The 18,117-nt window shown below is 48.5% G+C and overlaps 1 protein-coding gene across 4 annotated transcripts in view; it reads left to right on the forward strand.

Moving 5' to 3' along the window:
* The window catches only part of CHN2 (chimerin 2), a 271,320-nt gene that overhangs the window by 196,898 nt on the left and 56,305 nt on the right, over positions 1 to 18,117 (forward strand). For all 4 annotated transcript variants that reach the window (XM_080664382.1, XM_080664379.1, XM_080664380.1 and 1 more), the window contains 3 exons: positions 5,291 to 5,322; positions 8,494 to 8,607; positions 10,631 to 10,916. In XM_080664382.1, coding sequence (XP_080520508.1) covers positions 5,291 to 5,322; positions 8,494 to 8,607; positions 10,631 to 10,916 — 432 coding nt within the window. The remainder of the gene's footprint in view (positions 1 to 5,290; positions 5,323 to 8,493; positions 8,608 to 10,630; positions 10,917 to 18,117) is intronic.

Genomic DNA, 18,117 nt, shown 5'->3' on the forward strand with positions numbered 1-18,117 from the left:
CAGAATTCCGGAAGCTTTAAAGGAATGCCACGAGAAAAAATAAGGCCTTAGATGATGAACAGAAACATATTTTAAAGCTTGCTCAGTTTCCATCCCATACTATGCTCTTTCACTGGGAGAGTGTACATTTCAGCACTTGAATTTTCCTTCTCTCCTTTTCAATAGAGAACTTTCGAACGGAATGAGCCCTATTTATTTATTTTTTTCCTGGATGAAATCGCCCCAATATCACCAATACAAATCCTGTCATCAAAACCCATTTCTCTACATTTGATCAGTAGCTCAGAAAATCTAGCCGTCTAGCTGCCCTGCGTAGGAGGTTGCTAAATTGAATTTTAAAATGATTTCTATTAAGCAAAAACTTAACATATACCAGCTGCTGAGAGATTATAAGAGCTTTGTTTTTTCAATAATTGGAAACCTTGTTTACAGAGGACTCACAATATTCTTTGAACGTCTTTGTGTTGAATACAAAAGAACTTGTGTTTATCCAGGCAATGATAATCTGACTATAAAGCAAACTCATTTAAGGATTATGTTTCCTGTCTCTCACTGCGCAGCTGTCACCCTTCTTTCAAGCTTTGCAAAGTGCTGAGAGTGTGTCCTTAAAATTAGGAGGCACTGGAAATTAACCAGGTAGCTTGGAATACACGCCTTTCTAAATTACAGAGAAACAGTTGAGAGAGGCAGATTGAGCCCTGGTTCTCATTGGTTAACGCATGGGCAGAATTCAGTCATCACAAAGAGATTTTCAGGCGTTCAGTCCTGGCAAAGAAAACCGCAGGACAATTGGGACAGTCCCGTATTTAAGCGAAGGGCAGCACTGTGCCCTGGCCCATGAAGTCATTGGCACGGGTTGGTGTCTGCTCTGAAGAAGCACCCCGGAGCGAAGGGGTATGTGCTGGGTTTGGAGCCAGTGGCTAGTCCTGTGACCTCACGCTCATTGTTTCGGGGCTCTCTGTAGAATAAGCGAGCTCATGTGCCCCCCAGTGTTGTTTGAAGGCTTAAATGAGATAAACATGTGAAGCCCAAAGGACATTCCTGGCACAGAGTAGCTACTCAATAAATGATAACCTGTTACCGACAGTGTTCCAAGCCTCACCGTTTTTATATGCATTATCTCATCCAATCTTCAAAACAGCCTTATTAAAACAGCGCATTCTTATAACTCAAGTTTTATTGAAAACTGAGGAAAATGAGATGCAAAGAAGTGTAATAACCCACTGAGGGTCACCCAGCAATTAAACTGACAGCAGGGCTCTGCATTCGTAATCTTTGCCGCGCTCTGCAAACAGTCAGCACAGGCAGCCTTTGTTCTCAGAGCACCCCCCACCGCAAATATCGCGTGTTTGCTGTAACAACTTACAAAAAGTTTTAGCCCAAGTCCTTCTTCCAGTTGAAAACCTGCTACGACAAGTTCTCTGGTGGCAGCTGCTCAAGCTTTAGTGTGCACGCGACCCCTTCAATGTGCTGACTCCGCATTTCCGACCAGCTCCCAGGTAGCGCCCCTGCTGCCGAAGGCCGGTCCCCAGGCCACACTCTGAGTAGCAGAGCTGCCAGGAGATGGGAGAGGGTCTCTCTCATATCTCAGTGTTCTGATTGGCCTCGTGTTTAAGTCTATTGGACATATATCTGCAATTTTCCTGCTTTTTTCCCTGAGGATAAAGCCCCTTAGTATTTGTTCAGGCCTGGTACCTGGGGGCACTACCAATGCAGGTCCAATTTAGAGAGTATTTTTCAAATCTTTGGCAATATTATTTCATGGTTGGTTTTTATTATAGTACACTAGGGGCCCAGTGCACAGATTCGTGCACAGGTGGGGTCCCTCAGCCTGGCCTGCACCCTCTCGCAATACAGGACCCCTCAGGAGATGTTGGACTGCCAGTTTCAGCTGGATCCCTGGGGATGAGGCCAAAACCAGCAATCCAGCATCCCCCGAGGGATATAGTAGTGTGCGAAGTGGTAGGTGGCCAGGGAGGAGCCTGAGCCCAGACTGGGCGCCAGGCCGCTCCTGCTCATCCCAGCCCTGCTGCACCTGCTGCCGCTGCTGCTCGGTAGTGCTGCTGCAGTGGTGGGAAAGGCTTGTGCCACTGCAGCTGCGCTCGCCAGCCATGAGCCCGGCTTCTGGCGCCCATTGGTCAGCTGAGCAGCGCTCCTGCTGTGGGAGCGCACTGACCCCCAGGGGTCAGCTCCTGCGTTGAGCATCTGCCCCCCTGGTGGTCAGTGCACGTCATAGCAACTGGTTGAACAGTCAAACGGTTGAATGGTCGACCGGTCGCTTAGGGTTTTATATATATCGATGCTCAGTGTAGAAGCATAAACAATCCCTATTCTATTCAGCAGTGGAATGCACACAACATGACTCCATTAAGTGTTAGACAATTACGTTATTGTTGCTTAAATAGTTTATATCGGGCAGAAATTCTTATCAGATTGTTGTATAGTTATTTAAAGGCATTTTAGTAATATTTGGGAAATTGATATTTTTTACTGTTTTGTCTGCATCTAAGGGCACCTTGAAAAAAATGTGGATTTCTATGATTTTTCTGGGGTCGTTCAACTTAAATTAAGCTCTTGTGTGGTTAAGAGCTCAGTGAAGTGTGGAGATTGAGACTGTGTCAATTCCTGTGAGCAAAAAGTTTAGGAAAAGGAGAGGGTTATTGTTTGTTTGGGTTTGATCCCAGCCAGTATTTCTCTCTTTAAGTTAACAAGGACAGCTGTACACAAAAGGAAAAGAGTTCGAGTCTGACCAGGGGAGCAGGGATCAGATGGACGCCCACACCTCTGTCTCCCTTCTCTTCCCTTTCCTACATTTCATCTCCCCCTATGAAGGGTTGCCAGTCTTAGAAAAGAAGAATAAAACAGGGTGCCTATGTACATTTGAATTTCAAATAAAGAATATTTTAGTATACGTCTCCTGCAACATTGGGGACAAATTCCATGACCATATTCCAGGTGTAATCTCCGACACACAATTCAATGTTCTTGTTTTATCTGCTCATGATTTCCATATGCGGATTTGTCCCTCAGTTAGATCCAACTGTCCTCTAGGCAGGGTCTTATCTGGTCTCCTTCAAGGCACCGTAACTATTGGCTTCCCTACACGGGAGTAGGTGATGGAGGCTGTGTTAGATTTCTCAGGTATGTACTCCTGCTGCACGTGCAGAGCACCCCTGAGCTCCTTGGACCCTTCCTCTCATGCCTGGGAGGTCATCACTTCACGAACGATTACAGGGCTTAGCACAGAGTCCTGAACACAGTAAGTGTTTATGATGGATTAATGAACTGAAAGCAATTTGTTGTCTGAAGAGTCAATTAAATTCAACATTGATTAGGTAGTTACTTGCATGCCAGCAGTTAGAGGTAGGCTCTCTCTACCATGCTGCCCATCGGGGAAGTTAGATGACTCTCCCCTTCTGGGGAGATAAGAGGATAGAGAAGAGAAATGGGTTAGAAGCTACACCCAGATTTGCAAATGTGTTATGACTCAACCAAAAAGATGTAAATAAAATTGTCCTTCTACATAGGGAATCATTGTAATCCTCCTCCCTAAGAACTCAGAGATATATTGCCCATTATGCCTTGTCTACCTCCACTGGCTTTTCTGGAACTAAATTTCTTCTGTGCCATGTAGGTGTTGTATTCAGATATCTACGGTATCATAAAAAGAAGAAAGAACTTTGAAAGCCAGTGGAATGATATGAATGACAAAATGTTCAACTCATATCGAAAAGCTCTCCAGCACGTAGCGTCATGGTATACGTCAGATAACAAGGTGCCGTTTCACACTCGGTGCTTCTGTTAATGACGTGTTGGAGATCTTGCTCTGTAAGTGACACTGAGCAGGCTCCACACCTTGAAGACTGAGAGTTATGAATGCCCCCCTCTCAGTTCAGTGCTTTTCAGTATAAAATGCACAGGTGGGGTCCCTCCTGTGCATGTAAACTATTCATGTAGACACTTCCAAGTGAGCACATACTTGGAAGTGTCTACATGAATAGTTTATGCCAGTCAAGCTTGTCCAAGGAGGATTGTGAATGTGGCCCTCAGATTCCTGGCTCCCCCTTTCTGACCATTTCTCTCTAGCTCCCTTCCACCCCTTTGGGTCCCCTGCATCCTTTGGAGGGTGGAGGTAGGACAGTACCTTGGAATCCCACCTCTTTCCCTACCTATGAGCCCTGCAGAGAAAACTCCCCACTTGAGCCCTGGCGGGGTGGCTGGGTTGGTTGGGAACGTCTTCAGTGCATCAAAAGGTTACAAGTTTGATCCTTAGTCAGGGTGCCTGTGGGAGGCAACCAATCAATGTTTGTCTTTCACATCAATGTTTCTCTCTCTCTTTCCCTTCCTGTCTCTCTAAAATCAATAAGAGGTGAGGATTAAAAATAATTTTTAAAAAACTCCCCATTTGACTGTAGACAGAAATAACTATAAATAAAACAGTTGCAGGCTCATATTGTACGCTGTCATAACATCAATGGAAATTCATAACTTAATGTGGACCCCCTGTTTTCTAGTCCCTGCAGTTAGACTAGAAGAACAAAAGCTGATCATGAGAATTCCTGTTCATTTCTCCCCAACTCCAACACGAGGAACATCGGAAAACAAAGTTCTTGTGAAAGTAGACTATTCTCTATGAGATAAAAATTCCATGGGTTAATAACCCCAAGGCAAAAGCTGTGATTGGAAAATCTTTTCTGAAATGCTTGTGGTGTTTGGTTGAGTCATAAATCTTGTCCTCTGCATCTATATCTCTGGTGTCAAGTAATTTTAGTCATTAGTCATTTGTTGAAAAAATAAGAATGTTAGAATATTGACTTTATGTGGGAAGGGACCAAATGAAAGTTATTTTTTAACCCAGATGCACGCCTCATCTTTATTGTAAATATATAATGAAACAAGTGGGTGAAGATTGAAATAAGTGCTTATGTTTTATTCATGCTAAAAAATATTCCTTTTGTCCTCCAGGATGAAGCCTTGTAATATCTTTATAAATTCCCTAATATTAAAATAAGCATCACTTTGTTTCCTTTGAAATTCTTTTATTAGATGTTTAGGTTTGGGTGAAGAAAGGAGCCTAAATGATTAGAGCAATATGATGATTCTAGAACATTCCTACCCCAGACAGGGGAATGTGTTGGTTAACTCCATGGATTCATGGATCTCTAATTTTGTGAACAAAAACTGTAATAAAATTATGACCAGGACTCTAGCTCTGTTTGTTTGAAAAGCATTCTTATCTATCTGATTTGAATTCAAATGCATTATTAATATTTTTCTTCTTTTAATATAGGTGGAAAACAGACCAAAATATTACGGAAGAGAGTATGTATTATGCTATTCTTTGTTTTAATAATGTAGTAAGTAGTCAATTCATGTCATTTAACTATAAATATTAAAAAGTTTCTAATATAAGGTCTTCATCAAATGTCCACTGTGCAAGAGTCTAACAAGAACAATACATGTAATAGGACCCTTTTGTATTGCATTTTCTTTCTAAGACTCAGGTGCGTGGCTCCTGTAATGTGGGAGGGGGAGTGTCTCCTGGTACATGCACCCCTCTCCACAGAAGCAGCCGCTGAGGGCCAGGCAAGTATTTGAAACATGAGGCAGCATTTTCCATAACTGAGACTTTGTGTTGTATTTCACTTTCAATCTCAATGTGATATAAACATTTAGGGTGTCAGAGACCATACTCTGTGGCTGAGCTCCTATCTTTCATGCACCCCAGTAAATGCAATATTCAGGAATGTCACCCCCACATCCTCGCAGTCTCATAAAGCCGAAATGATCATTTCCCTTGACTTAGCTGTATTAGCTAAATTGCCTTAATGCCCTCATTATTTCCTCCCATTTTCCTCTTCATGTTTAGTCTTGTTTTGCTTTGCTCTCTCAGAAACGTACTGCGAAGCGGACAAACATCATTATTCAGTGGTTCAGTCTGAAGCCTAGAGAGCAGCTCACAGGACAGGCTGAGCGGGGGCGGCCATCAACTCGCTTTCTTCCCACGTCCAGCCTGGAGGAGGCCTTCAGGAGGCCCAGTCTCCTTCAAGTCCACCTCCCGAGCTCTCCCACCAATCCTACACCTTCTTCCTCTATTCCCTTACCCATCAGAGCTTCCTCGTAGTGATTAATGACCCTCCTAGTGGTCCCGGCCCCCAGCCACTTCCTGATTGCCACGGCTGCATTTCTGCGCCTCTTCCCCGAGCTTGGGGATTCAGCCGGCCCCTCTGGAGCACAGCGGACCCCTGGCCTCCGCTCTTATCCACCCCACAGCCCTCACGGCCCGAATGCCCAGCCTCGTTAGTTGTGTGTGTGCCTTTTTTTTTTCTTCAATGTGCTGATCTGGATTTTGCTCCCAGAAAGCACAGTTTATGAAACAAGAGAAAATGAAAACCTCCATATACTTTTCCAATGGAACACTGTCCGGCATGAATTCCAAAAGGACCTCCATTTATTTTGCAGTTTTTATCTTTTGCAGAAAAGTTTTGTGGAATACCCCTCTCATTCTCATCCTCCACCCCCCAAACCTCGTAAGCTCTGCAGTGAGAGGAGACCCAGGACACGTTTCCTTACCACATAAAAGAATCATGTACCAGAGGGAAATTCACTTCAAAACTTCGGGTTCTGCATTTCTTTTTTTTTTTTTTTCCCAAAAGGAAAGCTTTTTTGTTGTTGTTTGTGTCCCATTCCAAAAGTAATACATGCTCTATTCAAGAAACATATATGTGGTTTTTTTTTCTTAGAAAGAATCACACACAAAAACGGTTGACAATGGCACATGTCGGGAAAGAGAATATTTATTTACGATTTTATTTTTATTTTGTTAGTGGCTTTAACTTTTGAATTTTTTCACTGTGCATAGATATTGTTTTTGTTCTTGAAATTTTTAACGAGTTAATACCTTCTAATTTGGGGAAGTTAGCAACTATGGGACTCTGGATGGTGCACAGCACCCATCACTGACCATGAGCGAGACCATGTGCACTTCGTCCCCCCTTCTCCCAGCCTCTGGCCTCACTTTCTTTTCACAAAGTTGGGGTCGTGAGACACGCACATCATGGGTATTGGAAAATCCATGCACAGAGGGGAAGAGGAGCCACGGACTGGGTCCTCGGATTCACAGACCTGTGGTTTTCTTTTGTGGAACCATTGGATGTAATTTGGTTCTGACACTGCGTAGGCTGCCGGTCATCACTGAAACACATCAAGTCAAGGTCATGAAAACTTACTGCTTTCAGGTTAACTGCCTATTCGGTATATTCCTCCACCCCTGAAAGTGACGTGGGGCAGGGGCGTCAGGTCCCTGAGCCCTCTGTGTGTGCCTTCTCCTGCTGGCCACGCCTGCCCTGCCCTACCCAGGCCACAGTCGGTCACATGGTGAGATTGTGTTCTGGACATCCCAGCCTCCAACCTCCTGTGACACCCACTTTTGTCCTTTCTGACTCTGGTGTGGGAAACTTCCTGATGCCCGATGTCCCTTCTCCCCCCTCCCTCTCCCACTCTCAGGGGCCCAGTATCGGGTTTCTTGGCTCAGGCTGTTTGCCCAGCCCTCTCTGGCCCCAGGTCATGCCACATCAGAGGCTTCCCCATGAGGTTGGCAGGGTCCAGTGGTCACACTCACAATCCAGGCCCCAAACCTCTCTGCTCAGCTCCAGGAGCCCCGAGAACTGATCCACGCATGCTCCGCAGGGGACACGAAGACCCACGGAGTGTGGCTCTGCACAGACCCCTCCAGGTCTCCCACTAGAACTGGCGACTCTATAGCCTCCTTTGGGGCAGGAGGGTGGCTCTATGTCACAGCACACTGCAAAGCAGTGCTCCAAGATCATGCACTGTCCCCCAACTTAATCTTTGCTTTCCTGGGGGGGAAACCCAAAACTTCCTTTCTAGCTGACTTCCCTCTCTCCCTGCCCTCTTCCAGGAAGGAACATTTTGCAACCATATTCCTAAGATATCACTCTCAAAATTTAAAGAAATGGAGAAATGTTTATTATAGCTGGCCATCCTTTCCAGAGAATGAGCCTCTAACATTAACAAATGTTAACACACACACACACACACACACACACACGCACGCGCGTGCACCTGAAGTAAGCAGGTGGATAATCAATAATGTTCATTTGCAATCAGGATAATACATAGTTTCTGGTTTGGAGCAGAGATCTAAGCTGGTAATTGCTCTTGTGTTATTCTCCCTGGTTAACAAAGGAGCCATAACCTGGCATTTGTTTCCATTTTAATGTTGAGCTTGTGAGCAAAAGCAACAGCAGAAAGCCAGGTGGTCTGCGGGTTCATTGTGTTTGGCCTCCTGAATGCTTATGATGGGTGTGGGTGCATGCTGAGGGGTGGCTGCCGTGCATCCTTAGGACGCACAGTAGTCACCCAAGTCGGGGGCAGAGATCCTGGTGGCCCCGTCATCTCTGTAGCCATCTCTGCGTGGTCCATGCTTGGTGTGTGGTCTGTTCAGAGCGTCCTGGTCTCCTCTGCCCTCAGGTTCCACGGGATCATCTCGCGGGAGCAGGCTGACGAGCTTCTCGGAGGCGTGGAGGGCGCCTACATTCTCAGAGAGAGCCAGCGCCAGCCGGGATGCTACACGCTAGCTCTGCGGTGAGCGTGACCGTGCCCACTGTTGCACTTGTCTTACGACTGACTTCACCTTTCCCCATGTTTAAATTGCCGTGAAATGTACATAGCAGAAAAGTGACCATCTTAATTATTTTCACGCGTACAGTTAGTGGCATTAAGTATATTTTCAATGTTGTGCAAGCATCTCCACTATCCATTTCGGGAGTTGTTGACCATCCCAAACAGAAACTCTGAACCTATTTAGCAATCACGTTACACACATCCCCCCCCCACCCCCCAACACACACTTATGCTTTATTTTCCCTTGGTTTACAATGCACCAGCAATGTATTAGAAGCTCACGCACTCCGGGGCCACAGGTGTTATCAGCAAGATGGACAGCGAGGCTCCCAGGGGTCCTTAAACTACGGCCCGCGGGCCACATGCGGCCCGCTGAGGACATTTATCCAGCCCGCCGGGTGCCGCTGCCTGTCCTGCTTAGCAGCCAACTCGTCCCGGGCCCACAGTGCGCATAGGAATTTGTTCACAGTTTTTTTTAAAACTATAGTCGGGCCCACCAACGGTCTGAGGGACAGTGAACTGGCCCCCTGTTTAAAAAGTTTGAGGACCCCTGCTCTACACACACAGTAACTGGAGAATTGTCCAGAAGGTCGGTGCTCCTATAGCCACTTCTGCCCGAAACACTGAGCCAGCTGAGGGAGAAAGGCTTCGGCTCAGCGGGTCCCCAGCAGTCCTGGTCCAAAGCCTTCACCTCACAAGTGTGCATGTGTGTATGCACACATGTGTGTGCACATGTGTGCACGTGTGGGTGTGTGTGCGCGTGTTCCTGAGTGGGCGTGCAGTTTGTCCATGGCGTTCTCTCGGGGACCACACCGACCCACAGAACTCCCCGTGGCCCTCCTGATGCTCCATGCCAGCGAGCCCTCGGCGCCGAGTCCTCGAGAGCCTTTTCCCACAAAATCACAAGCATTGAGAGTCAGAGCCCTTAAAACACATTCGCCGCACTCTCCTCAGCTTGACCACGTGTGTCATGTCATGTGGTCCTCACAGCAGTCCTCTCAGATTCGGGGAAAGCATCCAATTTCAGAAACGGATCATCTTCCAAAAAACTCATTCTGTGAACTCTTTGGCGTTGGGAAGACCTTCCCCATGGAGGGAAGGGAATGGATGGAGACACTTCCCGGCCAGCCCACAAAGGCGTGCTCTGTGCTCCGTAGAGAGTGTGTCTATGGAAAGACCCCTCCCCCATTGCTACCGGGGGTGGCTAGTCGCATGTTGTAGGTGATGCCATTAGGAGGAAGTGCTTCAAAGCTGCCCAGTGCTGGGTGTGCACAGTCCTTGCCTATCTTCCCAGCGCCCCACAGCAGGAGCTGGCAGGCCCCGTGCACACCAGGCGGGAGCCATGGGATGTAGGACCAAGGCCCAGGGGGACAGCCAATCCAAAAGGAAGAGGATGCTCTACGCTAGATGCCTGGGGCACTGGCAGTGGTGGTGCTAGCAGGGATCTCGGCACACGGCCCCTCGTTTTCTTCAGCTGGACTGACTGGGAGGCATGAGGGGGTGGTCATGCTGGAATAGGAAGGGGACCGCGGGACCAGGCGTGGAGCTTCCCTTACAGAGGCGATCGGCAGTACAGGGGCAGGAGCATGGGGCATGGCTACTTCCCATGAAGAACCTAAGTAAGATATATTTGCCAATCAGTGGTTACCCTCTGACTTTTACAAATGGGAATGATAAGGGCCCCGATGGCCTTAGTGGTCTCTAGGGTTAAATGACACCGTGTGACGAGCTGGGGTTAAATTTCCAGGCGTGTAGCCTCCAGCAAGCAGGTACCCCATCTCTTCAAGCCTCAGTGCTCTCGGGAGTGAAGCAGGGGTAACGACTGTGACTGTCTCGCAGGATCTCTGTGATCACCAAAGGGGGGAACCACTCCAGTACTCAGCCCAGTGCCTGGCAAACAGGACACACTCAAAAAAATGTTGGCTGCTCTTATTCACAAGTCTTACTTCTAACATTGATTCCCCTCTGGGCCTGCTCCTGACAGGTTTGGAAACCAGACCTTAAACTACAGGCTCTTCTACGATGGGAAACACTTTGTGGGCGAGAAGAGGTTCGAGTCCATTCACGACTTGGTCACAGATGGCCTGATAACACTGTACATAGAAACAAAAGCCTCCGAGTACATCTCCAAGATGACCACAAACCCCATCTATGAGCACATCGGATACGCCACGCTGCTCAGAGAGAAGGTGTCCAGGAGGCTGAGCCGGTCTAAGAACGAGGCACGGAAAGCGAGCGTCACGAGCGAAGAGCACCCCACGGTTGAAAAGGTAAGGGGCACCTGTGGCGGAGACAGGGTGTGTGTCTTGACGCTGAAAAGCCGGGTGACTAATCCTATGTGTGGTTTGCCAAAATATTGGAGGAAACCCACCCCCGCCCTAAGAACTCCAGAATTTTAGTGCTTAAGGGGATCTTAGAAATCTTCCAGTTCAACCCTCCCATTTTACAGATGAGGAAACTGAGACTCAGAAGTGTTCAGAGATTTGCTCAAACTCAGACAGTCAGTGCCAGCACTCCCACAAATAATTATCTGTGAGTTTGTTTGGAATTTGAAAGGAAAAAAACCTTCCATGGATGTTGTATGATGACAACAGTCACTTGCTTTTAATTGCACGAGCGGCGTTACAGGCTTCAGTGGTCGGCAAACTCATTAGTCAACAGAGCCAAAAATCAACAGTACAACGATAGAAATTTCTTTTGAGAGCCAAATTTTTTAAACTTAAACTTCTTCTAACACCACTTCTTCAAAATAGACTCGCCCAGGCCGTGGTATTTTGTGGAAGAGCCACGCTCAAGGGGCCAAAGAGCCGCATGTGGCTCGCGAGCCACAGTTTGCCGACCACGGTACTAGTAGATTGCACCCAGCTGGCCAAACCCGTGCTGTTTGTGGCAGCTTCTCTGAGGACCGTGTGCACGCGCGCTCCGCAGGCCTGCTGGCTCCTAAAGGTGGTCTTATCTCGGTGGCAGACTGTACTGACCCTGGTGAGCCTTGTGGTGATGCTGGCTGCCTCCCGGAGGCTTAGAAAGACAGACTGCCGTTTGCCCCAAAGAAAGAGGATAGAAACTACCCCCGGGTGAGCGGCCAAGCTGGGATGTTCCTGCGGAGGTGGCGGGAAGATGGGATTTTCCTCTCCGGTACCTGGCAGTGTGCGTGGAAGACACAGCAGAGTTTGCTAGCGGGCTTTTGGATGCGCCCCTTTCGGAACCATCTGCTTTGCCTAGTCCTGTCTGTTTGCCACTGACAGAAAGTGACAGCCGGCCACGCCCGGCAGCCCCACGGAGTCTGTGCCCGGTGCAGCTTCTCTGGCGAGCTGGGGTGGGGCAGATATAAATAAGGGGGCAGAACCCCGGCACGGCTCCTTCTGGTGGTCGCTAATCCTTAATTAAACTGGAACGGAGCCCCCACCGCCCCCGTTGTCCAGTGTTAGCCAAAAGCAAGGGACCCTCAGGTGGGCTGGTGGGCTTTGGCTTGGGCAATGGGGATGCACCAGGAAGAGAGGAAGACGGGGAGGGGCCGAGGGGGCAGCATGTCCTGTTGGCAGACTGGGGGTGATTTCAATTGATTTGCTAATTGAGTTTGAGCACCTTGGAGAACCTTCCCAGAATCACATCCATAGAGCAGCTGGCCCAGGGGAAAAAAGTCATTTGCCAGTTTCTTTGGATCACGCCAGTGTCTCCAAAGCACCTGCTTATTTTGTGTTTTTTGTTTTTTCCCAAATAATTGACTTGGGAGATGGTGGGGTTTCTGACTGTTTGCCTTTTAACGAAATACAGAGAGGACTTGAGTCCCAACGTTCAGAGTTTGTTCCGGTCGGTCTGGGCGAGAGCCATTTCTTAGCCTGTTGGGGAAATCTGTTCCAAAGTCATTTAGAAAAGAAAATCTGGACGCTGACCTTCCCGGCGTGACAGATCAGAGGATGAATTGTGAAATAAATCTCCGAAGCCGTGTTGATATTTCTGAATCGGAGAGTAATGCCACCCAGAAAGCAATCGGTTACAACTGCAGGCTGTGCACTGGCACGTGTCCAGGAAGAGAGATGCGTGGCAGCGTGCACTGGGGAGGAGAGTTCAGAGCCTGGGTATTGGGGTTGTTATTTCTCCATCCCTTCTCCCCCGAGAAGGAAGTTCGGTCAATAGACGCCTATCTCTCTAGATGATGTTTCTATAAGGAAACTTGTGCGACAAAATACATCCCTCACTCTATCAGGTCTGGGGAACCCTTTTTCTGCCAAGGGCCATTTGGATCTTTATAACATCATTCGAGGGCTGTACAAAATTATCAGCTTAAAAATTAGCCTGCTATATTTGGTCAAACATTTCATTACCTCACCCCTAATGCCTTGGCAGGGCCAGACCAAATGATTTTTGCAGGCCTCATGCGGCCCACGGACCAGACGTTCCCCACCCCTAATATAGATCATCTTGTCTGTGTTTGTTAAATTTAACATTTGGAGGAAATTAATAATCAGGGTACTAATCCCTTTGCCCAAGCCACAGGAAACGTAAGGGGATGCTGAAGGAAGACGTCCACACGCAGGGAAGGGCTCGGTGGACAGGTGTCAGTGTGTGGACTTGCTTGGACACGAATGATGCAACGTGTGGCTTTCCTGGGGGCACTCTGAACACTGGGCTGGTCACTCGCTGGGGGTCACTCATTCTATAGGTGGGCTTGTTCAGTAAGTTGGTACAGGTACACCCATTTCTCTCTGATCTGTATTGACAAGTGGAATTATTAAAAGTCTCAGTCTTGCCAGAAATTCTATTTTCCTGCAGGGCAGGTCAGTGCACTGTTGCCATGGAGGCAGTGACTAGTAGAGAGGGGTCAAGATCTTGAATGGATTGACAGGGAGTTGCCCGGAGCCCCTGTGTGCTTCGGTCATGGCGCGTCTTGCAGGTTTTAATGAATGACGTGTGTACCTTTTCTAATAGTTCTCCGGTTCGGACAGCCTCGTATTTCATTTTTCAGAGTTCTTAAATGTGGTTCGCCCATTTATTTTATTGATCATTTCCAAATAATCCAGAGAGACCAGATTCCCTGTAAATCTGAGAATATTGTTAATTAGCAAAAAGTTATCACCTGCCCCCTTGGATCTGAGTGGTTTCCAGATTTCTCTCCTGTCAAGGTGGCTGGCAGTGAACTGGCCTTTAATAACTTAGATGAGGTGGAGCGATGGGGAGGGTGCAAATGAAGAAAAAGTGGTGGTAGTTAGCCAATAGTGATCTGTTTTCTCGCTGATTCTTTTCGTAATTGATCTTAAAAACATTATGATGTATAAAGGCCAACATTTGGCACATTTGATTAAAATGCCATTGCCTGGTGTAATTTCTTTCATGAAATGCATGTCAAAGTTTATTCCATAGATGGATTATCTACTGACCTGCAAACATGGACTACAAGCAATCTAAAAATCACAGGGTTTAACATTGGTTCAGACAAGCCAGGGTAGGAGGTGGACCAGCAGGTGGCAAGGGGCACTAAAGAAGTGGCAGGCTGGCCTGTGTGGCTCAGTGGTTGAGCATCGACCCATGAACCAGAAGGTCATGGTTTGATTCCCAGTCAGGGCACATGCCCGGGTTTCGGGCTTGATCCCCAGTGTGGGGCATGCAGGAGGCAGACATTCAATGATTCTCTCTCATCATTGATGTTTCTATCTCTCTCTCCCTCTCCCTTCCTCTTTGAAATCAATAAAAATATTTTTTTGAAAAAGAAGTGGCAGAAACATCCACTGCAGCCAGCCCCACCCTCCCCAGCCTCCCTACTGGCCTGTGGTCCACAGACCTCCTGGGGGCCTGGCTTCCCTCCCTCTGCACCTGCTGCCTGAAATGTCTCCCCTCCGGTGACCTCCTGGTTCCCTCCCACTCACCCTTAGAGTCCAGCACAACCTCTTTAATAAAACCCGCTGGCTCTCCCTCTCCCTCCGCTGCCCACTCTAAAGGAATCGCTGCCATCTCACAACTACCCCAGCGTTTTACACAAAATCGTCATGATACTTGACCATGCTGCCTCCAAGTGGTTGATTAGGTCAGTAGTGCTCAAAGTGCGGCCCTCAGGGACCAGCCACATCAGCACCACCCAGGAGACTGCTGGGACAGGCACCTTTTCGGGTGTCACCCACACTCCTGGGGGTGACACCTGCCAGTCTGAGTGTGAACAGGCCTCCAGGTGGCTCTGGTGCATACCCTAGTTGAGAACCCGTGCTTTGGATAGCTCTCACCTCCCTTAGAGGTGGGGCAGTTGGAGATGCAGGTGACTCCTCGGTTTACTCCCCAACTCTAATCCCAGCCCAGGAAGGACTCAGGAAACGCTGTCAAATGGACAGCAGGTGGTGGCTTTGCAGATTGCCTCAGTCACCCTGAGAACAGTGCATCTCCAATGCACCGCGATGCTGTGGCTGGGGCAGCATCTCCCACCGCCTCCGTGTCGTGCGGTGCGTCCTCCCTGGGCTGAGGTCTGACTCGCCGTGGCATCCTGAGAAGCTGGAGCCTGGGGAGGAGGGTCTTGGAGACCGTCGTGTGCAGCCCCTTTGTTTTGCACAACAGGAAACTGAGGCACCCAGCTCATTCGTCGGCTGTATTTTAAAGGCATCTAGAGGTCACGGCAGCTTGAATAGAAACATGCTTGAAAGTAACCTGCAGCTTAGACATTCTCTGAACGTTTAGATACTCGAGGAATATGAGTTATATCTCCAGGATTGTGTGCATGACTGAGAAGTGGGAAACGCAATCAGACGGCAGTTAGAGGAGAAGGTGGCCCAGCAGTCGGGGCCCAGCAGGACGTGGGACACACATTCACTGGCATTTTCCAGAGATTTGGATTAACAGGGGTTTCCCCAGGGCTGGCAGTGGCGGAAGTAGTTAGCTCCCTGGGGCTAAAGGGACTGGGGGAAGATGCTGGGGTTACTGGAGTCTGATGAGGGCTGGAATGGGGGCTCCCATACAGGGGGAGGGGCTCTCACAGGAGAAGGGCCCCTCAGTCAAGCAAGGGTCCAGCCCTGCAGCCACTGACCTGCACCCAAGAGGGAGGGGCAGGGGAGAAATAGTCTAACTCTTCCCTCCTTGTACCCTTTGCCCTCCTGCCTGTACCTCCCACCCACAAACCCCCTGGAAGCCAGAGGACAAAGAAGAGGAGCAGAGATGCAGTGCCTACGATCCTCCCCCGACCACCTTGGAAACTGGACAGTGGGTGGAGCATGAACCGGGGAGGGGGAGCAAGGCAGAGAATGCCCGAGGCAGGAAGTGCTGAGCAGTTCTACCTGTGCTGAGCAGTTCTCCCGCCGTGTGTGTGAGCCTTGCTCAAATGTCAAGGTCACTGGGTTCCGAAGCCAAATTTGGCATGAATGCAAGATGATGGTGAGGCAGCTCTTTTCCTGGAGGCTCCGTGGGTGCGCCCTGCTGGAGGGGGTCTTGGTCCTGAGGGTGGAGAGGCTTTGGGACTTCACTCAGGGCAGTTGATTCAGGCACCTGTTGCCCATTGCCCTGCACCAAGCAGAGGTGCCACATGCCTTTGCCAAAGAAGAGCCAGCGTTGTTCATGCAGAAAGCCTTGAGGAGCTGAGGAAGACCCTGGCGGTACAGGGTCCGGAAAACCTGTCGGCTTGCTCCTGGGGAGGCCCCTGGGAATTAACATGTGACTGACATAACCGGCCTTTTCACAGGAGTCAAGGCTGAATGACGATAAGCATAACTTAGCTAGTAAGTGTGACAGGTGCGGTAATGGCTCTGCCCATCCATCTCCCGGCTCACGCACGGGTCATAAAACGGAATGGGATAGAATGCTGTGAGAATGACTTTGAACTTAGATTACATTTGCTCATGAAACCAGCCTTCCCGAGCGTTATCTCGCATCCGAATCCCCTGATGGTGTGGGATTTATCATGCGGCGAGAAAAATAGCTGCTTTGGTTAGGTCGGGGGCTCTCAGACTGGCTGCCGGGTAGACTCGGCCTGGGAGCTTTGAAGAAATACCCATGTTTGCCCTTCCTGGTTTATTGCATCAAGGCCACCGCTGGCGACCTTCAGGAGGCCCGGTTTTTAAGGTTCCCCGGGTGATCCCAACATTCTCAACCCCTGGTTCAAGGAAAGGTCGGACGGGGAAGCAAGGCTGTCGGACACTTGGGGGAGCATTTTCCTTTAAAGATGCCTGTTTCACCTCCTTGCATGCTTTTGTTCTTCCTGTGTAACCTCCATGTTCTAACTGAGGCCCCGGCGTTCTTTCCCGCCCACTGCCTTCACTGAGTCCTCCCGGAGAACACAGTGGAGAGAGTGGATCTGGTGGGACAGGCTTCCCGAGATGGGGTCAGAGGATTGCTCTGCTCCTTCTTCCTGGCTGCTTCTCCAAGACCGCTGGCTAAAATTGGAACGATGCAGGGACAGTGACTGTAATGAGAGAAAGAGACTTCTGTGAAACAAGGAAACGTGGGTGTCTCTTCCTTAGGGGCCAGCCGGTGGCTCTCCGTGACACTGTTTCCATCGCTGTGGTTCTCGCCCTTGGCCGCCCACTGGAATTGACTGGGGAGTGTTCCAAAATACAGATGCCTAGACTGCACCCCCACCTCCCCCCACCCTTGCCGCTGAAAATCAGACTTAACGACTTGGCATAAGGCCTGGGCACCAGGTGATTCTGATATGCACCTGATGCTGAGGACCCTCCTAGAGAAGAGTAATTAAAAATGAGTTATCTTTTATCAGAAAGCTTCTCTTTTGACCCATCCCCACACTATCAATGGAACAAAAAGGAGAGTTATCTTAATACATCCAGTGTGTGTCTGAATAAGATAGGCCAGATTTCCTTGTTCATTTCCCTCCAAAATCTCTCTAGAAATTGAGATGCAGTCCTTGCTGGTCTCTTCTATGCGAGTAGTGTCATCTAGTGGCAGGGAAGAGAGTTGCATGCTGGCGACACTCAGGACCACAGATGTGGGAGTAATGAGCAAGAACAAATTTCCAGCAATGAAGCCATTGAATCGTCCCTGCTTCCTCGGGTTTTATAGCACTGAGCAGGCTGTGCCATGGTGATGGGGCGTCTCTTTGTGGTTTGAGTTTATTCTTTGCATAAACAGGTGGGCAGTTCTGCCAGCCTGGCTGCTTGCACGTAAATATGGTCCCACTGATCTGATTCACTGATTCTGGGCCAGAGGTTCTCAAACCCTTTGGTCTCCGAGCCCTCTCATACTCGTCCGATGACTGAGACTCCAAACGGCTTTTACCTATACAGCTGTTGGTATTTAAGGTAATAGAAAGTAAAATCAAGGAAAAAATTAAATATCTTTTTATCCTTTTAAACATAGCAGTACTAAATCCATCGTGTGTTTATGTAAATAACATATTTTGTGGAAAATGAGTCCATTTTTCAAAATGGAAAAAAAATTCGTGAGGATAATGGCATTGTTTTATAGGTTTGTAAATCTCTTTAGTGTCTGGCATAATAGCCAACAGCTGGATTCTCACATCTGCTTTTGTATTCAGTCAGGGCT

The sequence above is a fragment of the Plecotus auritus genome, assembly GCF_963455305.1.
Source record: "Plecotus auritus genome assembly, chromosome: 4".
Lineage (NCBI taxonomy): Eukaryota > Metazoa > Chordata > Mammalia > Chiroptera > Vespertilionidae > Plecotus > Plecotus auritus.